This window comes from Sparassis crispa (genome assembly GCF_003851025.1).
Source record: "Sparassis crispa DNA, contig_000015F, whole genome shotgun sequence".
NCBI classification, from domain to species: domain Eukaryota; kingdom Fungi; phylum Basidiomycota; class Agaricomycetes; order Polyporales; family Sparassidaceae; genus Sparassis; species Sparassis crispa.
The window spans coordinates 130,744-147,928 of record NW_020939762.1 but is presented as its reverse complement, the minus strand read 5'-3'; the positions used below and the strand labels follow the sequence as shown (position 1 = coordinate 147,928).

At 55.0% G+C, this 17,185-nt stretch overlaps 4 protein-coding genes across 4 annotated transcripts; 2 read left to right on the top strand and 2 right to left on the bottom strand.

Annotated features, from left to right (window-relative positions):
• Positions 1 to 440: 440 nt before the first annotated feature.
• On the bottom strand, positions 441 to 1,834 carry SCP_1600540 (hypothetical protein; the record flags this gene model as incomplete). The annotated part of the gene is made up of 5 exons (XM_027764505.1): positions 441 to 507; positions 557 to 632; positions 682 to 1,179; positions 1,233 to 1,505; positions 1,579 to 1,834. 5 exons carry the CDS (start codon positions 1,832 to 1,834, stop codon positions 441 to 443), a joined length of 1,170 nt encoding a protein of 389 aa, XP_027620306.1.
• A 586-nt stretch (positions 1,835 to 2,420) lies between these two features.
• On the top strand, positions 2,421 to 5,971 carry SCP_1600530 (hypothetical protein; the record flags this gene model as incomplete). The annotated part of the gene is made up of 8 exons (XM_027764504.1): positions 2,421 to 2,594; positions 2,659 to 2,818; positions 3,126 to 3,685; positions 3,738 to 3,742; positions 3,791 to 4,587; positions 4,628 to 4,803; positions 4,853 to 5,145; positions 5,191 to 5,971. 8 exons carry the CDS (start codon positions 2,421 to 2,423, stop codon positions 5,969 to 5,971), a joined length of 2,946 nt encoding a protein of 981 aa, XP_027620305.1.
• A 366-nt stretch (positions 5,972 to 6,337) lies between these two features.
• SCP_1600520 (hypothetical protein) lies at positions 6,338 to 8,971 on the bottom strand (the record flags this gene model as incomplete). Its single annotated transcript, XM_027764503.1, has 5 exons — positions 6,338 to 7,402; positions 7,455 to 8,419; positions 8,466 to 8,645; positions 8,697 to 8,812; positions 8,862 to 8,971. The coding sequence occupies 5 exons, from the start codon at positions 8,969 to 8,971 to the stop codon at positions 6,338 to 6,340; spliced, it is 2,436 nt and encodes an 811-aa protein (XP_027620304.1).
• A 1,389-nt stretch (positions 8,972 to 10,360) lies between these two features.
• On the top strand, positions 10,361 to 16,823 carry SCP_1600510 (hypothetical protein; the record flags this gene model as incomplete). Its single annotated transcript, XM_027764502.1, has 21 exons — positions 10,361 to 10,430; positions 10,485 to 10,696; positions 10,744 to 10,911; positions 10,962 to 11,470; positions 11,572 to 11,678; positions 11,730 to 11,736; positions 11,793 to 11,855; positions 12,207 to 12,462; positions 12,511 to 12,649; positions 12,700 to 12,733; positions 12,797 to 13,328; positions 13,384 to 13,728; positions 13,782 to 13,927; positions 13,980 to 14,371; positions 14,424 to 14,615; positions 14,665 to 14,776; positions 14,824 to 15,548; positions 15,600 to 15,784; positions 16,115 to 16,270; positions 16,319 to 16,603; positions 16,656 to 16,823. 21 exons carry the CDS (start codon positions 10,361 to 10,363, stop codon positions 16,821 to 16,823), a joined length of 4,803 nt encoding a protein of 1,600 aa, XP_027620303.1.
• Positions 16,824 to 17,185: the final 362 nt, after the last annotated feature.

The window sequence follows — 17,185 nt, the reverse complement described above, 5'->3', positions numbered from 1 at the left end:
CCAATGGGCCCATTGTCACATACAGCCCTGCAGTTTCCGGGTGCATTGGTGGTGATGACGTGCTCTGGTGATCGCCAATCCTCTGACCTTTGCCGGTGGGCCCATCACTCACCAGCACTCATGGCGGAGGGCCAATTGGTGGCGAAAACACGGCTTGGCGATGGCCAACCCTCTGACCCTTGGCAGTGGGCCCTTTGCTGGGGAGCGATATTCCCATGCAGTGAAGCTTTCACTCAGGTCCTTTGGCGATGGGCCAATTGCTGGCAACAACATGCCTTGGTGATGGCGAGCGCAGTCCGCCCATCTGAAGAGTACACTGGAGGAGCGATGGGCTTTAGAGCTTAGTGATGCAGAAGTGAATGTATCCATTTTGTACTGGTATACAAGCTGTTACATAGCGGTCATATATTGCTAACACCAGAACGCTCAAAGACACTAGTTCAGTTGCTGCGATACGCCTCGCCACGAATGTCCCTCAGAATGTACCCCATTTGGAACACGGTCGAGCTGGCATTGAGGTTCGCAACGTGCATATCCTCAGTGAGGTTGAGCTCACGCTGAAGACGTACAATGCGCTCCGCAACATGGCGCGACGATGACTAACGCAAAGCTATCACCTTCGTCATCGTCCACTATGAATAAGGTCAACATCAGACTGAAGGTTGCCAGGGATGTACTCACTGGAACTGTCTGCCTCTGCTGCGATCTGCGCAAACGATCTACCGAGGCGGGCCACTTGTGAGCCAGAAGCGGCATTCGTCTCTCCAGGGACTGCCATTGGCAGCAGCTGTGTGGTATCTGGGAATAAGCCTGGAACCTGTTCCCAATGGGTGGGACGATGGATCGGCAGCTCATCTGGAAGTGCTGCCAGACTTGGCATCCTGGAAGTAACAGTGACTGGCTCGATGCTGCCTTTCATATAGTGAATGACAGGTGCATCGTGGCGGAAATTGCTGTCATCGAAAGTGCGAGCTGGCGAGTGAGAGGGCGCCGATGGCGGAGGCGGTGGACTTAAAACATCGTCCAACAAAGGCCGCCTCTTTGGAGGCGAAGTGCTGGGACTATTTAGCCACCGGACCTGGCTACGCACAGGCGTCGCGCCAGGGCTGTCTATCACCAGAGCTCGCCGTCCTGCGTGGCTGGTGGGAGGACTATTGTCAAAGTCCAGCAGTTTCGGCACTGGTTCGCATCAAGTGTCTCGTCCACCAGCATGCCCCTCGCCATCGGCGTACTTGCTTGACTATCGAAGTGGATGGATGTACGTGGTGTAGCGTCAAGGGGCTCAGCGATGAGCGATCGTCGAGGGAGTTGGGAGGTGTCAGGAGTGCGAAAGTCGAAAGTGTGAGCTGGTGGAGGAAGGGGAGTAGCTTCCAACAGGGCGCATCGAGGGATTGGCGAGATGCCAGGAGTGTCGAAGTCGAACATTCCACCGGGCGCAGTGGGGGTGGAATCTGAGATGAGTGCACGCCTATGGATTGGCGAACTGCCACGACTTTCATCCCAAGCTGGCGCCAGAGGGTCAGGAATAAGTGCGCGACTTCCCTCCACAGGCGCCACAGATCCAGATGACGCCTGTACCTTTGGCGAGGTGGCGGTGGAGATGCTCATGTGGCGAGTTGGATGGCGCAAATGGAGCCGCCAGGGACGGGGTAGTGTGGCGGGGCGCGAGGGGTGTCTGAGAAGCAGAGTGGAGAGGCAAGGAGATCTGGGCAGATCCAGGAGAGTCAAGGAGATCCGAAATGAGTGGACGACGGGGCTCAGCGATACTATCCTCCTCATCCGACTCGCCCATCGTAATGTCCAGCGTGTCAGGAGGTTCCGCGTCACTGGCCATGGCAGGTAGATTGTGGCGAGCAGACAAGTCTTCGATCAGTCCTGGATCGCGGGAGATCAGTTGTAGAAAGGGGATTGATATGACATAGAAAGGTCAGATAACATCACAAAGGAGTCAGATTCCACAAGGAGAGCAATAGAACTTACTGTTGGGAGCCATGAGAACTTGCGGCAGGTCACACTGACCTTGAGAGACTTGAGAAATCGCGCAAGTCCAGCGATCACGTGCAAAGCACGTGGTCGCGTGGCGTGTGAAGTTGAACTTGGTGCAGATCGCGTCTGCCAGCTCATAGCGTGTCTGCTCCGCCTCCGCTGTACTGCAACCTCTGCTTTTGAAACACCCTCACGCTTTCTTCTGCCAAGCTCACCATGCCTGGATATCGACCCCAACTATGTTCTGCAGGCCGCGCGACTGACGGCCATTGTTGCAGCGGCGCCTCGCCAGGACGACCCTCGCTATCGGACTGGGAGACGAGGATTTACCTCGAAGTGGTAAGTCATCGGTCGAGGTCTGGCATGCACTTACCGAATATGCCACACAGAGTCGGCTTGAAAAGAGTTTCCCGCAGCCCTTGAAGTCGTTGAGGATGCCTGGGATCGTCATCAGCGCGTTGCTGGAATTCACCCGGGCATACCAGCAGAAGGCCCTGGCGCGGCTGGACCACATATCGAACGACGACGAGAGGATATACAAGAGGTACCTCTGGCTGTGTGCGAGTATGGGGAGTGTGAGGACCTGGGAAGGCAGTGGTGGACTGAAGGTGAGTCACAAGTGTTGTGAGGCATCAAGCAACACACTGACTGCCACCAGATCCATATTGCAAGCTGCCACCAGTGAAGAGTATGCCAGCGGAGGGCTGGGGCAATGTGCCAGCCGATGACGACACCCAGGGACGTGGCGAGGAGGACCTGGCTACCGGGGACCTCATCACCAAGGGGAAAGGCAAGGAGAGAGCTGACAACGATGTCGGGACAGGCATGGTGGGTGAGCGTATCATCCACGTGGAGGTGGGGAGGACAAGGAAAGGGCAAGAGCAAGGAGAAGGTTGCAGGGGAAGGCGGCGCATGCCAATGAGTGAGGAAGAGGATGGGGGAGAGGGAGAGGGAGAGGGAGAGGAGCAGGAGGGCGAGGACGACGAGCGATGCCGACAGTGACGAGGACGATGATGCTGATAAAGATGACGACAATGAGATGGCAGAAGACGTGCCAGGTGCAGGCTAGCCCGAATCCATTGAGGTCGATGCGGTGTGCCCCCCTCCGCCAACTGCCAGACCAATATCGATCTCGCCAGCTGCCCCATCACTCCGAAAGCGCAAGGCGGTCATCACAGAGTCGAGTGAGGAGAGTGAGAATGAGGAGGCAGCTCCGAAGGCGAAGCGGATGAAGCCGATCGAGGTCGCAAAGGAGAAAGGTGAGGCCCCGACCACCTCTGGTCGAGTGCAGCGTGCGCAGAAGAGGATGGCGCAGACTGAGGTGGAGGGCTTGAAGGTGAGCACGAAGAAGAGCGGGAAGAGGAAGGCGAAGGAGTCAAGCGATGAAGAGGAAGTACTGACCGTCAAGCTGCCAAAGAAGAAGCGTGCGACGAAGGAATACAAGAGCAAGGAGTTCATTGAAAGCGAAGATGAGACTCCGGCACCGCCTTCCAATCTACCCGCCAAGACTGCAGGGGACTCTAACGATGGTGTTGCGAAGACGAATGCCCCTGCCAAACCTGTCAAACAGACAACGAGGATGACGGCGATGCCTCATGTCGCACCGAAGGGGAAGGGGAAGGGGAAGGCAAAGGCGATGGCGAAGGCGACGGCGAAGGTGAAGGCGAAGGTTGACGGTGACGGTGTTGCAGAAGGACATGTGGAAAAAGACATCCACCCACGTGTCTGACTTATGTGGGCACATGCAACAGAGTTGGTGAGTAACAATCTTGTGAGACATTGACCTGTGCTAATGTTCCTGCAGCTCGTCCCCTTGCGTTGGCTGCCAGGAGAAAGAGTGGCCATGCAAGCTCAACACCGCCAACTTCGGTCGCTGCCTCGAATGTGCAGCACAAGGTGTCAGTTGCAGCATCGCGCCGAGGAACACAGACGGCGTGTCCCTGCGAGGAAACTCACACACCACACAGCGTGAGTTCCAAGAGATGTGCGCAGCACTGGTGGTAGAGGGCAAGCCACTGCCCACATCGCCACCTCCATACGATGTCAAGGTCGACTCCGATGAGCCCGACGGTGCAGAACCCATGGTCATGGGAGCGTCGAAGTGCAAGCCGCTGAAGAAGACCAAGATGCGCAATGCTGCGGCATCCAGCTCCAAGGTCAAGGATGGCGAGGAGGTCGAGGCGACGAAGCAGAAGGTGACCGTCACGCCCGATGAAGCCAACCCTGAAGGCGAGGCCTTGGTGAGAAATCATCGAAGTCCAAGCGCGCCACCAAGTCCGCCACCGCCACTGGAGCTGTGGCTCTGTCAAACTCTGGTGAGGTCACCAACTCTGGCGAGGTCTCCCAAGTCTGGCGCGCCTGCCAAGTCTGGTGCGGTCACCAAACCTGGTGAAGGTAAGAAGTCAGGACCCAAGCCAAAGCCGGTGAGGAGCCAAAACTCAGGTGTGCAAGATGGTGGCGAGGTCACCAGGACCTCAGTACATAAGGCGGATGAGGTCCCGCCTGCCAAGTCTGTTGCGAAGGAGGGCGGGCAGATGACAAGGGTGGCGATGGGAGGTCACTCGGGCCCAATGGTGCCCGTGATCACCAAGGAAGGCGAAGGTGAGTGCTCTGAAGGCAGCAGCCAAGATGCCTCTGGCAGAAGGCGATGACATGGAGGAAGCCGCCAGGCTGGCAATGGAGGCGGTGCGGGCTATGGCCTTCCAAACAGGGCCAGCTGCTCCGCCGCAAGCTAGCAGCAGCAAGCGCATGCTGACACCAGTCGCCGATGAACCAGATGATGCGCCAGAGTATCAGGCAGAGGTGGTGGAGGATGAGGTAAGCAGGACATCTTGTCGCAGCTGGAGTCGATGTAACCATGAAACAGTGTGTGTCCTTGGAGCGGCCACACGACGATCGGCAGTGTTCGCTGCTGATGCCCCACAAGATGAGCGCAGGAGCTGCCGAGGTGGCACAGGAGGTGACGCCCTCCCTGGAGATATCCAAGGTGTCGAAGGGAGTGAAGTCCTCCACATTGGCAAAGGCAGGACATCTCGATGAAGGGCGAAGGCCAGCTAAGAGGGGCACCTCACTGGACCGCAAGGCAGCGAAAGAAGGAGGCGGAGGCAAAAAGGGATGCGAAGGTGAACCGCCTCAGAGCAGTGCCTCCGACCAGCAAGGGTAAGTGCGCCCACCACAGCTTCAAATCCATGCAGTGCTGACCAGGGATATAGCACCCCACTTGCACGACATCCAGCGAGTGTCTACAGGAAGTCCCACTCTGGTGAACGAAGGCGACACCCCTAGTGGCGAAGAAACCTCACAGTCATCCAACGATGACTGCGCGAATTGTGCCGAGTTGCAACAGGAGTTCCTGGCACACAAGGACAGGATGGAAGTCCAATTTCAGGAGAGGATGGCGGACCTCAACACCATCAAGGCAGAGATCACAGCGGCGCTCCAGCGAATCAACCCGCCATCCACATTTCAAGGAAATGCCCGGAGCATTCACAAAGAGGTCAAGTTGGCAATGGAGGAGTTTCGCAGGCCGGTCACCATCGAGCTTCAGGAGAGCGTGAAGTTGGCAGTGGCGGACCTCGTCGCCAAGCGACATTGCCTGCCAGAGAAGGTCAACAGGTTGGAGCAAGGCACGAACCAGACAGTGAGCCAAGCGGATGTCGAGAAGCTGCAGGGTGAATTGGCTGACCTCCATCATTCGATGGAGCTCCAGGCAGCGTGGTCAGACAGCATGGAGAAGGAGCTCAGGTCTTCGGCGGCAGAGGCGATCGCTCAAGCGAGCAAGCTGGAGATGGAATTGGCGCTCGCCAAAGAGGATTCGATGGCGGTGGCAACGTCCGCTTTGGATGAAGTGAAGAAGGTGGGGAAGGAGGTGGCGATGGCGAGAGAGGAAACCTCGCTGGTGGCGAAGTCTCTGGATGCATTCCGAGAGAAGGTTGACTCTGCCATGGTCTTCACCGCCTTTCGCCCAGATAGCCACAATGTGTAGTCATTAGAGTATTGATATACATGCTTTTTAACCTAGCATGGAATCTCCATGCACTCGATTCGCCACCACCACTCCAAGTCAACTGAATGCCTGCTGAAGTTCTTGCCAACTCCCCTTGCCATTGCCACCATCTCCATGGCTTTACCTATGTAGATCTATGGGTCACATTAAACAATGTGGAAGCCTACGAGTCTACTTTGAACTGGAGTTATATTGTCAAGGTCTGGTGCTGCCACTGTGGGTCTTGCGACCTGCGCCAACTTGGCCACTCTCTTTCACTTTGGTGGCTGCTTTCCCCAGACGGACCGGCTTCAGCTTGGTTTCTCCCTTGTCCTTGACCTCCGGGGTCTGAGGCAGAGCTCGTCTTCACTTTGCGGGAGGCTTGTCACCATCATCCGAGTCCTCGGCCCTCGCATTCTTCTTCCTCGGTGAGGCCACTACCAACTCATCCCGAGTACCACATCCACGCTTCCGAGGTGGCAGATTGTCTTCGCCAGAGCTGTCTTCGCCATCGGGCTCGGGACATGCTGGTTGACATTTCCGCTTTGGATCAGGAAGCTTCTTCAAATCTTTAACAGCTCCTAGTGGATGCTGACTGCAGGTATTCTTGGCGGGCAACTCATCCATCGCTTGATGCTGACTGCGAGTGATCCTGCTGAGGATATTACTCTGAAGGGCATCGGTGATCGTCCTTCCCTGGAGCGCTTTGGCTTGACCTGATGGACGGTCTTCTGTGGCTGCCGCCTTCCTCATCTTAGGTATAAACAGAGGCAGTGGCGGTCGTTCAGCACCACTGCTAGGTACAGACGCGTGCACATTGTCCTCTTCACCATTATCAGAGGCCCCGCCACCGGTCTCCTGGCACGGCCCTTCATCTCCTCCACTTAGAATGATTGGGTTGTCAGCCATGGGGGCAGGCTGGTGAGCCTTGTGAACTTTGGCAGCAGTAGCAGCGCCATCGTGAGTTCTTGCAGAGGCATCACCTTCCTGCTCCTCCTGGCCCCCAAGGCCATCGCCACCTTGTGGGGCACCGCGTATGGCAGGCTTGCTCACTGGCTTCACCATGGCATGGGTGACATTCCCTTCCACCATGTCCAAGGTAATGGTCTCGCAACAGCGAAGCAGCTGCTCTACTGCATCAAATGAGATCGCCGAGTTCACCACATAGTCGGGAAGGTTGGTCGGTTTGCCCTCCTCAATGAACTGAGATCGTGTGAGGTCCCTCAGCGCCATACCAATCACGAGTGCAGATTGTTGTACGCCCTGTGGATGTAAGAACCGATATTTTGTCAGCCATGGTTTGTCACCCAACCAGTTCTCGACGATGTCAAAGTTGTCCACTGCATGAAATGACGGCAGGAGGTAGCGCTGGCCATACGACCATTCGCTCCAGGGAATCGGATCATACCTGGTGAAACGATACACCTGGGGCTATATGACGGATGATCAATAGTGGCTATGAATCCCCACGAAAGGAGCTCACCACAGTCGCAATCTTGACTTCCTTCAGCATATCCTGGTATCGCGGTTCGACGGAAAGGGTGGCGAGAAACACGTCTCTCCTTTTGACGAGGTGGGGCACAGTACTCCCCACAGTACTCCCGCCAGTGAGACGTGGGGCTCGGCCTTGAAGCTCAAGCCTGAGCTCCTTTGTACTGGGCTCCAGTTCACTGGATGCTTCATCGGTCTCCTCTGTGTCAAATCTGTGCAGTGTGCCCAGAGGAAGGTCTTGGAGACCTCGCTTTGCCTTCATCTTGGCACCGCCGCTACCACTCGCTTGAGGTGCACCGCCATTGTTAGCCTTACATCCATTGGTGGTGGCGACCGCCTTGCCCTTCACTTTATTCACAATCACGCTCTCGCCATCCCCTGAATCTTCATCGCTGACCGTATCTTCTTCGGAAGCCATGCTGGATATATCTGGCGAACTCCGATCAGAGTCTTGGCTGCTTCTGGCATTGTCTTCCGAGTCGTATGCATCTTTCATCTTGCGTTTACGCCCACCGCCTTTGGCTCCGCCAGGGGCCGCTTTGCCCTTTGTTGCCTTCGATGCCGCCTTTCCTGTGACCTTGCGCACAGGTTTACCCTTCTTCTTCGCCTTCCCCGCCTTCTTCGGTGTGAGTGCTTCTTGGACCTCATGTTCAGATCCTTCTTCTAATGCCTGTGCTGATCCGTCAAGTGGTGGAAGAGGATCATACTTGGCGGGAGCAGCTTCGCCATCCTTGTCGAAGTACTGGGTGAATCGCATGGTCTGCTCAGGTCCATGTTCCTCTTGGCATGCCCGCCAGTGGTCGAGGAGGGCATGAACGGGAACACTTGTCATCTTTGAGGGATCAATCCACTGGAAGTTCTCAGGTAGCATCTCCACTGGAATAACCTCATTGATGTCGTCTATGCTGTTCAGCTTCATCCATGGCGACTTGCAGTTCCGAACACCCTTCGCCAATGCTGTAAACTGGTCAGCATCTCTCAACACCGAGTGGGAGTGTCATACCGTAGTGATGATTCATGAAGTCTCGAACTTGTACCTTCATCACCTTGAGAGGCACTTCTGCCATACCTTCGGGCACCGAGGGGAGCAGAGGAAAACCGTTGGCCGTCAACTGAATCTTGTCCATGGCCCACATGCAATCGGCAGGTGTCTTCTTCACCGTCACCGTAGTCTCAGTCACACCTAAGGAATCAGGTCAGTGTGCCAGCGACAATGCAACTGAGGTCTTCTTACCATATTCGCCTTTGGCCCACTCAGAGAACACCTTTGCTAGAGGCTGGTAAGCACGCAGCCACCCAGGATAGGCCCCGAATGGAGTTCCATTGGTGATGGCGTGGTTGACCTCCACCCTTCACTCGGGGGTTAGCAGATGGCGACAGTCGGACGGTCTACGCTCACATCTCTACCTTCAGACTCCCCGCTTTCTTTGGATATGCTAGCATGAATGCCATGCGAATGCCCATGATGTCCCACATAGTCTTGGCAAACTTCTTCAGATATTGCATCATTCGCTGCTCCCTCAGCCTGTCTTAGGTCAGGATTTGCCTTATGCTACGTGACAGGAGGTACGCACTTCATTTTCGTCTTATCATCCAGAGTGCCATTGCGCCAACTTTCCGCCTTTTCCTCATACACCTTCTGCTCCTCCTCGGACAGTTTTGCCCATTCGGTACTCCGTGCGACTCTCCACACCTTGGAGACATTGCAACCCTTTTCTGCCGCGAGTGCTCGCGCGGCCTCAGTCACCTTGTTCCTCTCCAGTGCATCTCACGCCTTGAAGGCATTGGGCTTGCCAGAAACATGCATACGCTTTTTCGTCACTTTCTCCTGCGCATGGCGGGCGTGGTTATTGAGCCACTCTCAGATTTTCTGTGGTGAGAGTTAGTGGGGACCTCACAGACATGAAACACTGCTCACAGTTTCCACAATGATGTCATCATAATTTGATGCATCGACAAACTGTGTCTTCAGCTTCTGGCGCAAGCTCTGAACCAGAGTCTTGCATCCCTTGACATCTGCCGTGTCATAAGACTGCAGCTTCTCAGAGAGTATGGGCTGATGCTCCGTCAAAATTACAAATCTCGCCGGCATGCTTTCTCGATGTTGAGGATGAGATTTTTGTGTTGGGGCAGTGAAGGGGGTCGATAGTTCAATGGGCAGCGCTCTGTCCATTTCCTCGTCGGCCGCCCACAACTCAACATGCATGTGCTGATGGCCCATTTGAGCTTACACCAATTACCCTCCTCGCCATGGTGTGTGGTGACTGCTGAAGCATTGTATGTGTATTTTTCGCAGTGGCGGGAGGTGGTAGTAGGTATGCACTAGCATTCATGCCTGGTGAAAGGCAATGTTGAATGCCGCTTCTATGGCAGAGCACACCACGCCAACTTCATCTCACGAATGCTGGGCGGAGGGAATCTGGCGATCATCTGCATGCCAATCTGTGGGATAAAGGGCTTCCTCGGAGTTAGGCTCGGCCAATTAGATGGCAGTGATGAAGGGCCCAGACATGGCGGACCACCCGGCCCGTGATCCGGCATGGCGGCATCAAGTCCAGCTCGGCAGCATGATGAACATGTGAGATGTGCAAGGGACGTGCTTGCAAGCAATATGCAGGCAGATGAATGCATACTGTTCTTTGCCATTCTGGCCCCTCCTACATTCTCCCCTGCATCTGCAAGCCAACCGCCTGAGCCCGCCATACACCTGTGCATTCCTTTAACCGATGCATGCTGTAATCGTCCCATTGATTGGCAGACAGTATCAAGATGAGCAATCTGTCACCCATGCCACTGACCGATCAGATAGCAGGAGTCTTGGAGCTCATGTTCCGCTGAAAGCTCCATCTGGCCACTCATGCAGCCCATTCTGCGCCATCTATAGAAGTGCCTCCGTCCATGCCATCCACCCTCCTATTGGAGTGCAATGGCATTGCAGATGCTCTTGTGAAGGCCATCCGTAATCCTGGTAGTCATTAGTCTTGCCGCAGGTCTGATCACACTGATCACGCCATTGTAATAGTAAGGCTGCAGTGGGACATTGATAGATATTGCGACAGCCTTTCGATTCAGCCCACGGGGCAGAATGAAGTCCTCGAGGCAGAACTGGAACGGAAGTGGCCTCCTCCATTTGGTGAGAGTGAAATACGCATAGACCAGCCCGCCACCCTCGTGGACATGCACGGACGCATCTTGGCTTGGATACTTCCAAGAGTGTTGATACCAGACTGCCAGGTGAGTGGCTTGCCCAGCCTTGCGCTGTGATCTGACAAATTTGTCAGACGAAGATGCTCCAAGCGACCAGGGCCCTACACCCAGCAATAGCAGCCAGTAAGCCTTCCAGCACCACCGCCAGTTGGCGACACAATCCATTGTACTTCTTGCCTCCTGAGGAGTGTGCCCAATTCCCAGCGGGCTCCTTGTGTCTCTCGCCAGGTTGGTTCCAACAAGTAAGAGAGGTGGGTCTCCTCGCCACGCCATTTGCCTTGCGTCTGGACAGCCTTTGCAGCATATGGAGTCTGGGAGGCTGGAGACCTCTGCCAGCCTGAAGCTTGAGGGCAGAAGCAGTTGGCTGCATGATATTCATGACTCCTCCACATTGCTGGGTGCCATCCTGGCCGTCGTTCACCCAACGCTATATGCTGCAGGACGCCAGTGCTTGGGTTTGATCCAGCAAGACTCAGAATTGCGAGAGATGGCACTGAACTGGTCATCGCCATTCAATGTGCTCCAGGTGATTGCCAACCGGGAAACTCCTTTCCACCGAGATAGCAAGACAAGATACACGTTCTACGACCTGTTGGCGACGTTGGGCAACTACACTTGCGCGTGGTTGAAGTTCCCCGCCATGCGTGTCGCCATCGATTATAGTCCTGGAACCGTCATAGCCTTCTGTGGAAAGGCGATTCATCATGGTGTCACTCGAGCAGATGGCGAAAGGCTCGTCTATGCATACTTCATGCGAGAGGGTGTCCAGAACAGGCTAGGCATTCCGGCGCCCCACTGGATGTAAGCTTCATATTACGCCTCACACATTGGCATGTGCACAGTTCATCACCGAGTCTGCATTCCTAACTCAGAACAGGTCCTAACTGGCTCGCTTATTAAAGGGACATCATGCCAAAGACTGATGGAGACGAGAACACTATGCAGGGGATGGAGACTGTCGATGGCAGCTTCATTGGTGGGACAAAGTTGGCGGAAGTGATGGCGAAATGTATGGAGTCACGAATTTCTGAATCGTAGCTAAAGGTTGGCGAGCACGCAGTACGAGTGTGCGTTTCACATCTCGACAGTGTTCAGCTCAAGGTGTAGTTATCACTGATGGCAGTGCATGGTTGGCGGACCTCGAAGTTGGCGGAGGTGGTGGCAAAATGTATTCAGTCGAGAAGTTGTGAGTGCTAGTGGGGCAGATGGCAGCAGTGTTGGCGAGCGCGCGGTGCAAGTGCACGTTTCCCTTTTGAACATTATGCTACTCCAAGTCAAGGCAAAGTTAGCACTGAGGGCGACATACGATTGGCGGACCTCTCGCCAACATGGCATCCTTATCTGCATAACACTGATATGGTGCCTAAAGAGACCACGAGGTGATAAGGCCTAGGCATTGCAGCCATTCTTAACCACCTTGATGAGTAGTCTGGTGGGCAGCAAGGCCGTGTGTAATTTGCACGTGTTTTGTGATAGGGACACAATGCTCATCGATTGGCTTGGAATACGACTCCCCACTTACCTAAACCATGAGCAGATGCAACAAAAGCAGGCTCGTTGTAGACCTGGATGACGAGGTTGAGTTTGTGACCAAGGTAGCTAAGCAGACCACTAGGGGAGTACGCTATGTGGACGTACCTTTGCCCATGCCCACGGGTTCAAACGTGCCATCGCCTTCCAAAAGTCCATCGAAGGCTCCAGCTTCAGGCTCCTTGTTTAACTTGGATGATGGCGACGTCCTGGGCAACATAGGTGTGCTGATTCAGCTGGATCCGGTGGCTCGGAAGACAAAGGTGGGCACTCCCGCCATGACCATCTGACGGTCTGACCATGCGCGATAGACCCAGAATGACTTCATGAGGGACTGGATACCCCACCGTGATGACTATCTTCATGCCATTATCGAGATGGAAGCCCCGCCTGAGCCCAGAAACTGTGCAGAATGCAAGGTTGGCGAGGGACGGTGGCGATGCCTGGACTGTATGGGCAGACTGCTCACCTGTACCGACTGCTGTCGTAACGGCCATCAGCGTGCTCCTTTCCATCGGATAGAGCATTGGCAGGGTCAGTATTTTGAGCCGGCATCACTGTATCAGTTGGTGTCTGCATCCATTTGGGGCATGGCAGAGATCCCTGCCCTCTGGGCGCCTTCACAGCACATAACAACCCTGCGCCGGTGGTGGCCCCGGGGTCCAATTTCTGGAATGCCTCCAATGAAGACCTAAATGCACATGATGGCAAGGTCTCAGATGATGGTGAGGTCCCATTCAACTTTGCACCTCTGGCAGGCACCCTTGACGGTGAAGCAAGGCAAATCGACGATGCTCCCGATCCCACTTGGGAGGAAGATGTGCCACCGGTGCTCTCCCGGCCACCTCGCCGTGATAGTTACGGGAATCGGATTATAGTCATTGTCGACATCTCTGGCGTTCACCATATCAGCATTGACTGGTGCCAGTGTGAGATGGCAGTGGAGCGTGACATGCAGCTTCTTCAAATGGGACTTTACCCTGGTACCGTCAAGGATCCCCATACCGCCTTCACATTCGCTGTCCTCGACGATTTCCTTCTGGAGAACAAAGAGTGCAAGACGGCGGCATTGAACTACTACAGCAAGCTCAAACGGGTCACGAGCAATGCCTTCGCTGGCACCGTTCCTGTAAGTGTTCACATGCATTCCCATGGCCCAACCGTTCATGCCAGTTCCTCGCCAGGACCGTTATCGTGAGCTGATGCGGGTGTCCCGCCAATGGCGCCAACTCAAATATTGCAAGTGGCACGGCTTCTCACATGATGCCCTCCATCCTGTGGAGAAGGGTGGCCTCGCCATCTTTTGTCCCGCCTGTCCCCAGCCTGAGCTCAACCTGCCTTTTGATTGGCAAGCGGATCCAGTGCAGTGGAAGTTCAAATGCGGCTTTGTCATGGATGGCAATTTCAGTGCAGAGCACATGAAGATGAAGCACCCCGAGGAGGACGTCGCCCTCAGTGATGGCCAGGCATTCATGGTCGGCCAAGAGGATTACAAGGCTCATCTGGCGGTGGCCATGGAGTCCCATCAGGTGCGTGTCTGGCTGCACGTTCTTCTTCCGCCCTTGACTCCTAAGCCCACCAGCGATCCACTTGTCATGAGCACCGCGCTGTCAATCAGGCCAATGTGGATCGCGCCAACCTCGACGCCACAGGAATCGGGGCCACTGCTTGCGCCAGACATGGTTTCTTCGTCCCTCATACTGTCGTCGATTTCCAGAAGGGAGAAAGGTTCGCATATGTCTCTTGTCATGATTCATTCTCACCGACGCACCCTCTGCAGACAAATGAATATGGATTACTCTCTCAGCAATGCACTCCTGACCCTCACCGGTATCACCCTCGTCCTCGTCATGTACGACATCATGTGCCAGTATGGCGTCCATGTCCGCAAACGTTTCCGCCACAGCGCCTATCTGAGGATGCCCTTCGAGCTCAAGATAGACCAAGGCATCGGCTTGTTTCATGTGCACGGACACCAAGATTGCTGCTTCCAACGGTTCTCGCCCAACTTTATAGTTGGCGCTGGTATGGTCGATGGCGAGGTCATCGAGACCCTGTGGGCGCCCACAAATGAGGTCTCAGGCAGTACCAGGGGCATGACCCGAGCTCACCGCCAAGAAGTCCTTGACGATCACATGAATGACTCTAACTGGAAGAAGACGACTCGCATGGGTGAGCCTGGTTCCTCCTTCCCTATTTGCCACCTGCCTTATGCTGCCTACAGTGCCAACCTTGATGACAAAGTGGAAACGCGTGCTCCTGGGCTTCCCAAGAAGCAAGGAGTCCTTTGAAGCTTTATCTGCATCCACAGATGAGGAGGTCCTTGAGGCATGGCAGAAGGAGTACGACGACGCTATGGAGGCTCGCCAAAATGATCCGAAGATTATGGACACCTTCGATGTCCAGCTCAGGAAGGGTGAGTATCCTTCCATCGTCGTGTGGCATGTAGTTGACGTGAATGCAAGCCCCGGGTAAAGACCTCACCCAACTCAGACTGGCGGGCGAGGAGTCCGCCAAGGGCTTGGAGAAGGGCACCGCCGGATGGTTGTCGACTGGCCTCAAAATTCAAGAAGCACAGTGAGTTTGCCTCGTCTTTACAAAAATAAAGCTCTGACGGCCTTCAGGCTTAAGCTTGCGAATGATATCCGCAAGGCGGGTCAAAATCCGAGCATGGCGGAGGACCTCAAGACTCTCGAGCGCCGTCAGCGCCTCGAAGTCAGCATTCTCACATTCCAACGTCGCTCTGAGAAGTTCATGGGAAGGTTGGAGGATGTTCCCGCCATGGAAGATCATGACGATGGTGCGCTCTGGGATTCCTTGGATGAGAATCCTTTTCAAATACACCCGGAGGACGCTGAGTATGGCGAGGATGCGATTCCACCCGAGCAAGCTTCCTTGAATTTACCTTCGCAGATCGGATTCGTGGCCGCCGTCACCAACAGGCTCCAGACTCTGGCGGCCCAAGAGTTGGAGTTGCGCAAAGGCCTGATGAATGACATCCTCCACGAGCTTCGCATGGCGCTTGGACTGAAGTCTTACCTCTACCGCAAGAGGGTTCGTCCTGCCAACAGCGTCAGAACCATGACCCGTGCACAGGCAGAGGTTCATGCTGCCGATCAGACCGTCTTGGCCTGCACCAGGCTCTATTCCGCCAACCGACACGCCATTATGCGCTTGGGCGCCACCGATGAAGACTTGGCCCTCTATCGCCCTTTGGATAAGAAGGACCTGCACGTGAAGACTGCCGTCATCGAGGCTAGCACCTCCGGGCTCAGGAACGTCAACCTGGCTTGGTTCTGGACCATGGATGTCGCTGGAGATCGAGGTTCATCAGAATGGATGGACGAGTGTTCGTAATTGTCCGATCAATCTCTAGGCCTCCTGCTAATTTACCCTCCAGTCTATAGAGTGAATTGGCTGCGTGCCAGAGCTCGATATGAGAGATGGAGGGAGGAGCGTGTCTTGGTCCACTCGGAAATGGCCTGGACCATAGCCACCTTCAAGCGGAATGCGGAACGATGGGCTCACTGGCTCGAGATGACGGATCCTTCCTGGCGGGGTCATGTTTGCTATGCCGCCAGGCAAGTGAGTATGTGGCGGACCTTCGCCAGCCACGCCACTGACGCCTTCAGCCACATCCTCGCCCTGGACATTGAGGACGAAAGGGCGGGCGATGAAAATGTGCTTTGAGTCAGGGTTCACTGGGGTGTACGCATATTCATGTTTGCTATATCGATGTAGTGATCCTCATGTATGTAATTCCTACTCACCAATATCACATTTGGCGAAGTGACCTCCATCCTCGCCTGAGGGCTTCATCTCGGCATGTGCTCTCCAATCGCATGACATCAGACATCAGATAAGGTCGATCAGATATCAACCTCAGCTCATCCACTCACTGTCATGTCTGCCCAGTCTTCAACATCAGATGCGCGCCCCTGCCTGTTCTCCAGAGGGAGGTTGCAGTTGGAAGTCTACACTTGGAGGATCCAAGAAGCTGTTCTGGCACTGGAGCCTGACCCAGATCACTTCACCAAGGTCCGTTGGGAGGAAGGCTTGCGCCGGGAGATGGTACACCTTTCTTGCTGATATCGCCTGACCCTGCTGAGTCCTGTGCAGTTCGCCGTCAGGGGTATCTGTGGCGACCTCGCGTTGGCGGGTCATGCTGACCATATTGACCATGGCGGAGTTATCGCCAGTGTCCTCACCGTCTGCACTTTCAATCGTGAAGTTCTGCGCCCCATCAGCATTGACGTCAAGGCGATTCCACGCCCCACCACCCTCGTTCCTCATCCTAAGAACCTACTCGAGGATTCACCCGACTACTGGTGGAAATGGGATCATCAGGTTGGGCCGGCGGGGAGCCCTATGGAGGCCTGGTGGTACAAACTTGGTGATCCCTGGGTGAGTGGTACGTTCCAGCACCTTACAGTCTTGCTGAACCTCGAGAACGTAGGAGAAGGTGTACACCGTCTCCGAGTCTACACTGGTGCAGCTTGAACAGCTGCATGTTCGCGTCGCGAACCTCACTAGTTGGTTGCACGAGAGGACAGATCAGAACCTGGATGTGGTGCTGGAAGAGCTGCAGGAGGCGACGCGGCAGCTGCGTGAGTTAGGAATGTAATCGCCCAATGCCAGGTGTCCGTTCGTGCTGTAGTGTGTCGAATATAAGGTTGTCATGTCTTTGAACCTGGGCAATGTACCTGGTGTGGTAAGGCGAAACATAGTAGCCACATACTCTCCTCAGGAGGGCACATCCCCAATGGTATCTGATGCATGGCTCAAAAGCCAATGCCACATGGGAGAGTTTGGCGAAGTCATTCTGGACTGCATGTTCAGATGGCGAGTGATATCCACCACAGTTCGCCAACCCTACTCACGGTGGAAAGGACCGCCATTCGTCTCCACATACTCTACCCAGAAGGGCACATCCCAAATTGTATCTGATGCATGTCTCGAAATGCCGATGCCAATTGGGAGAGTTTG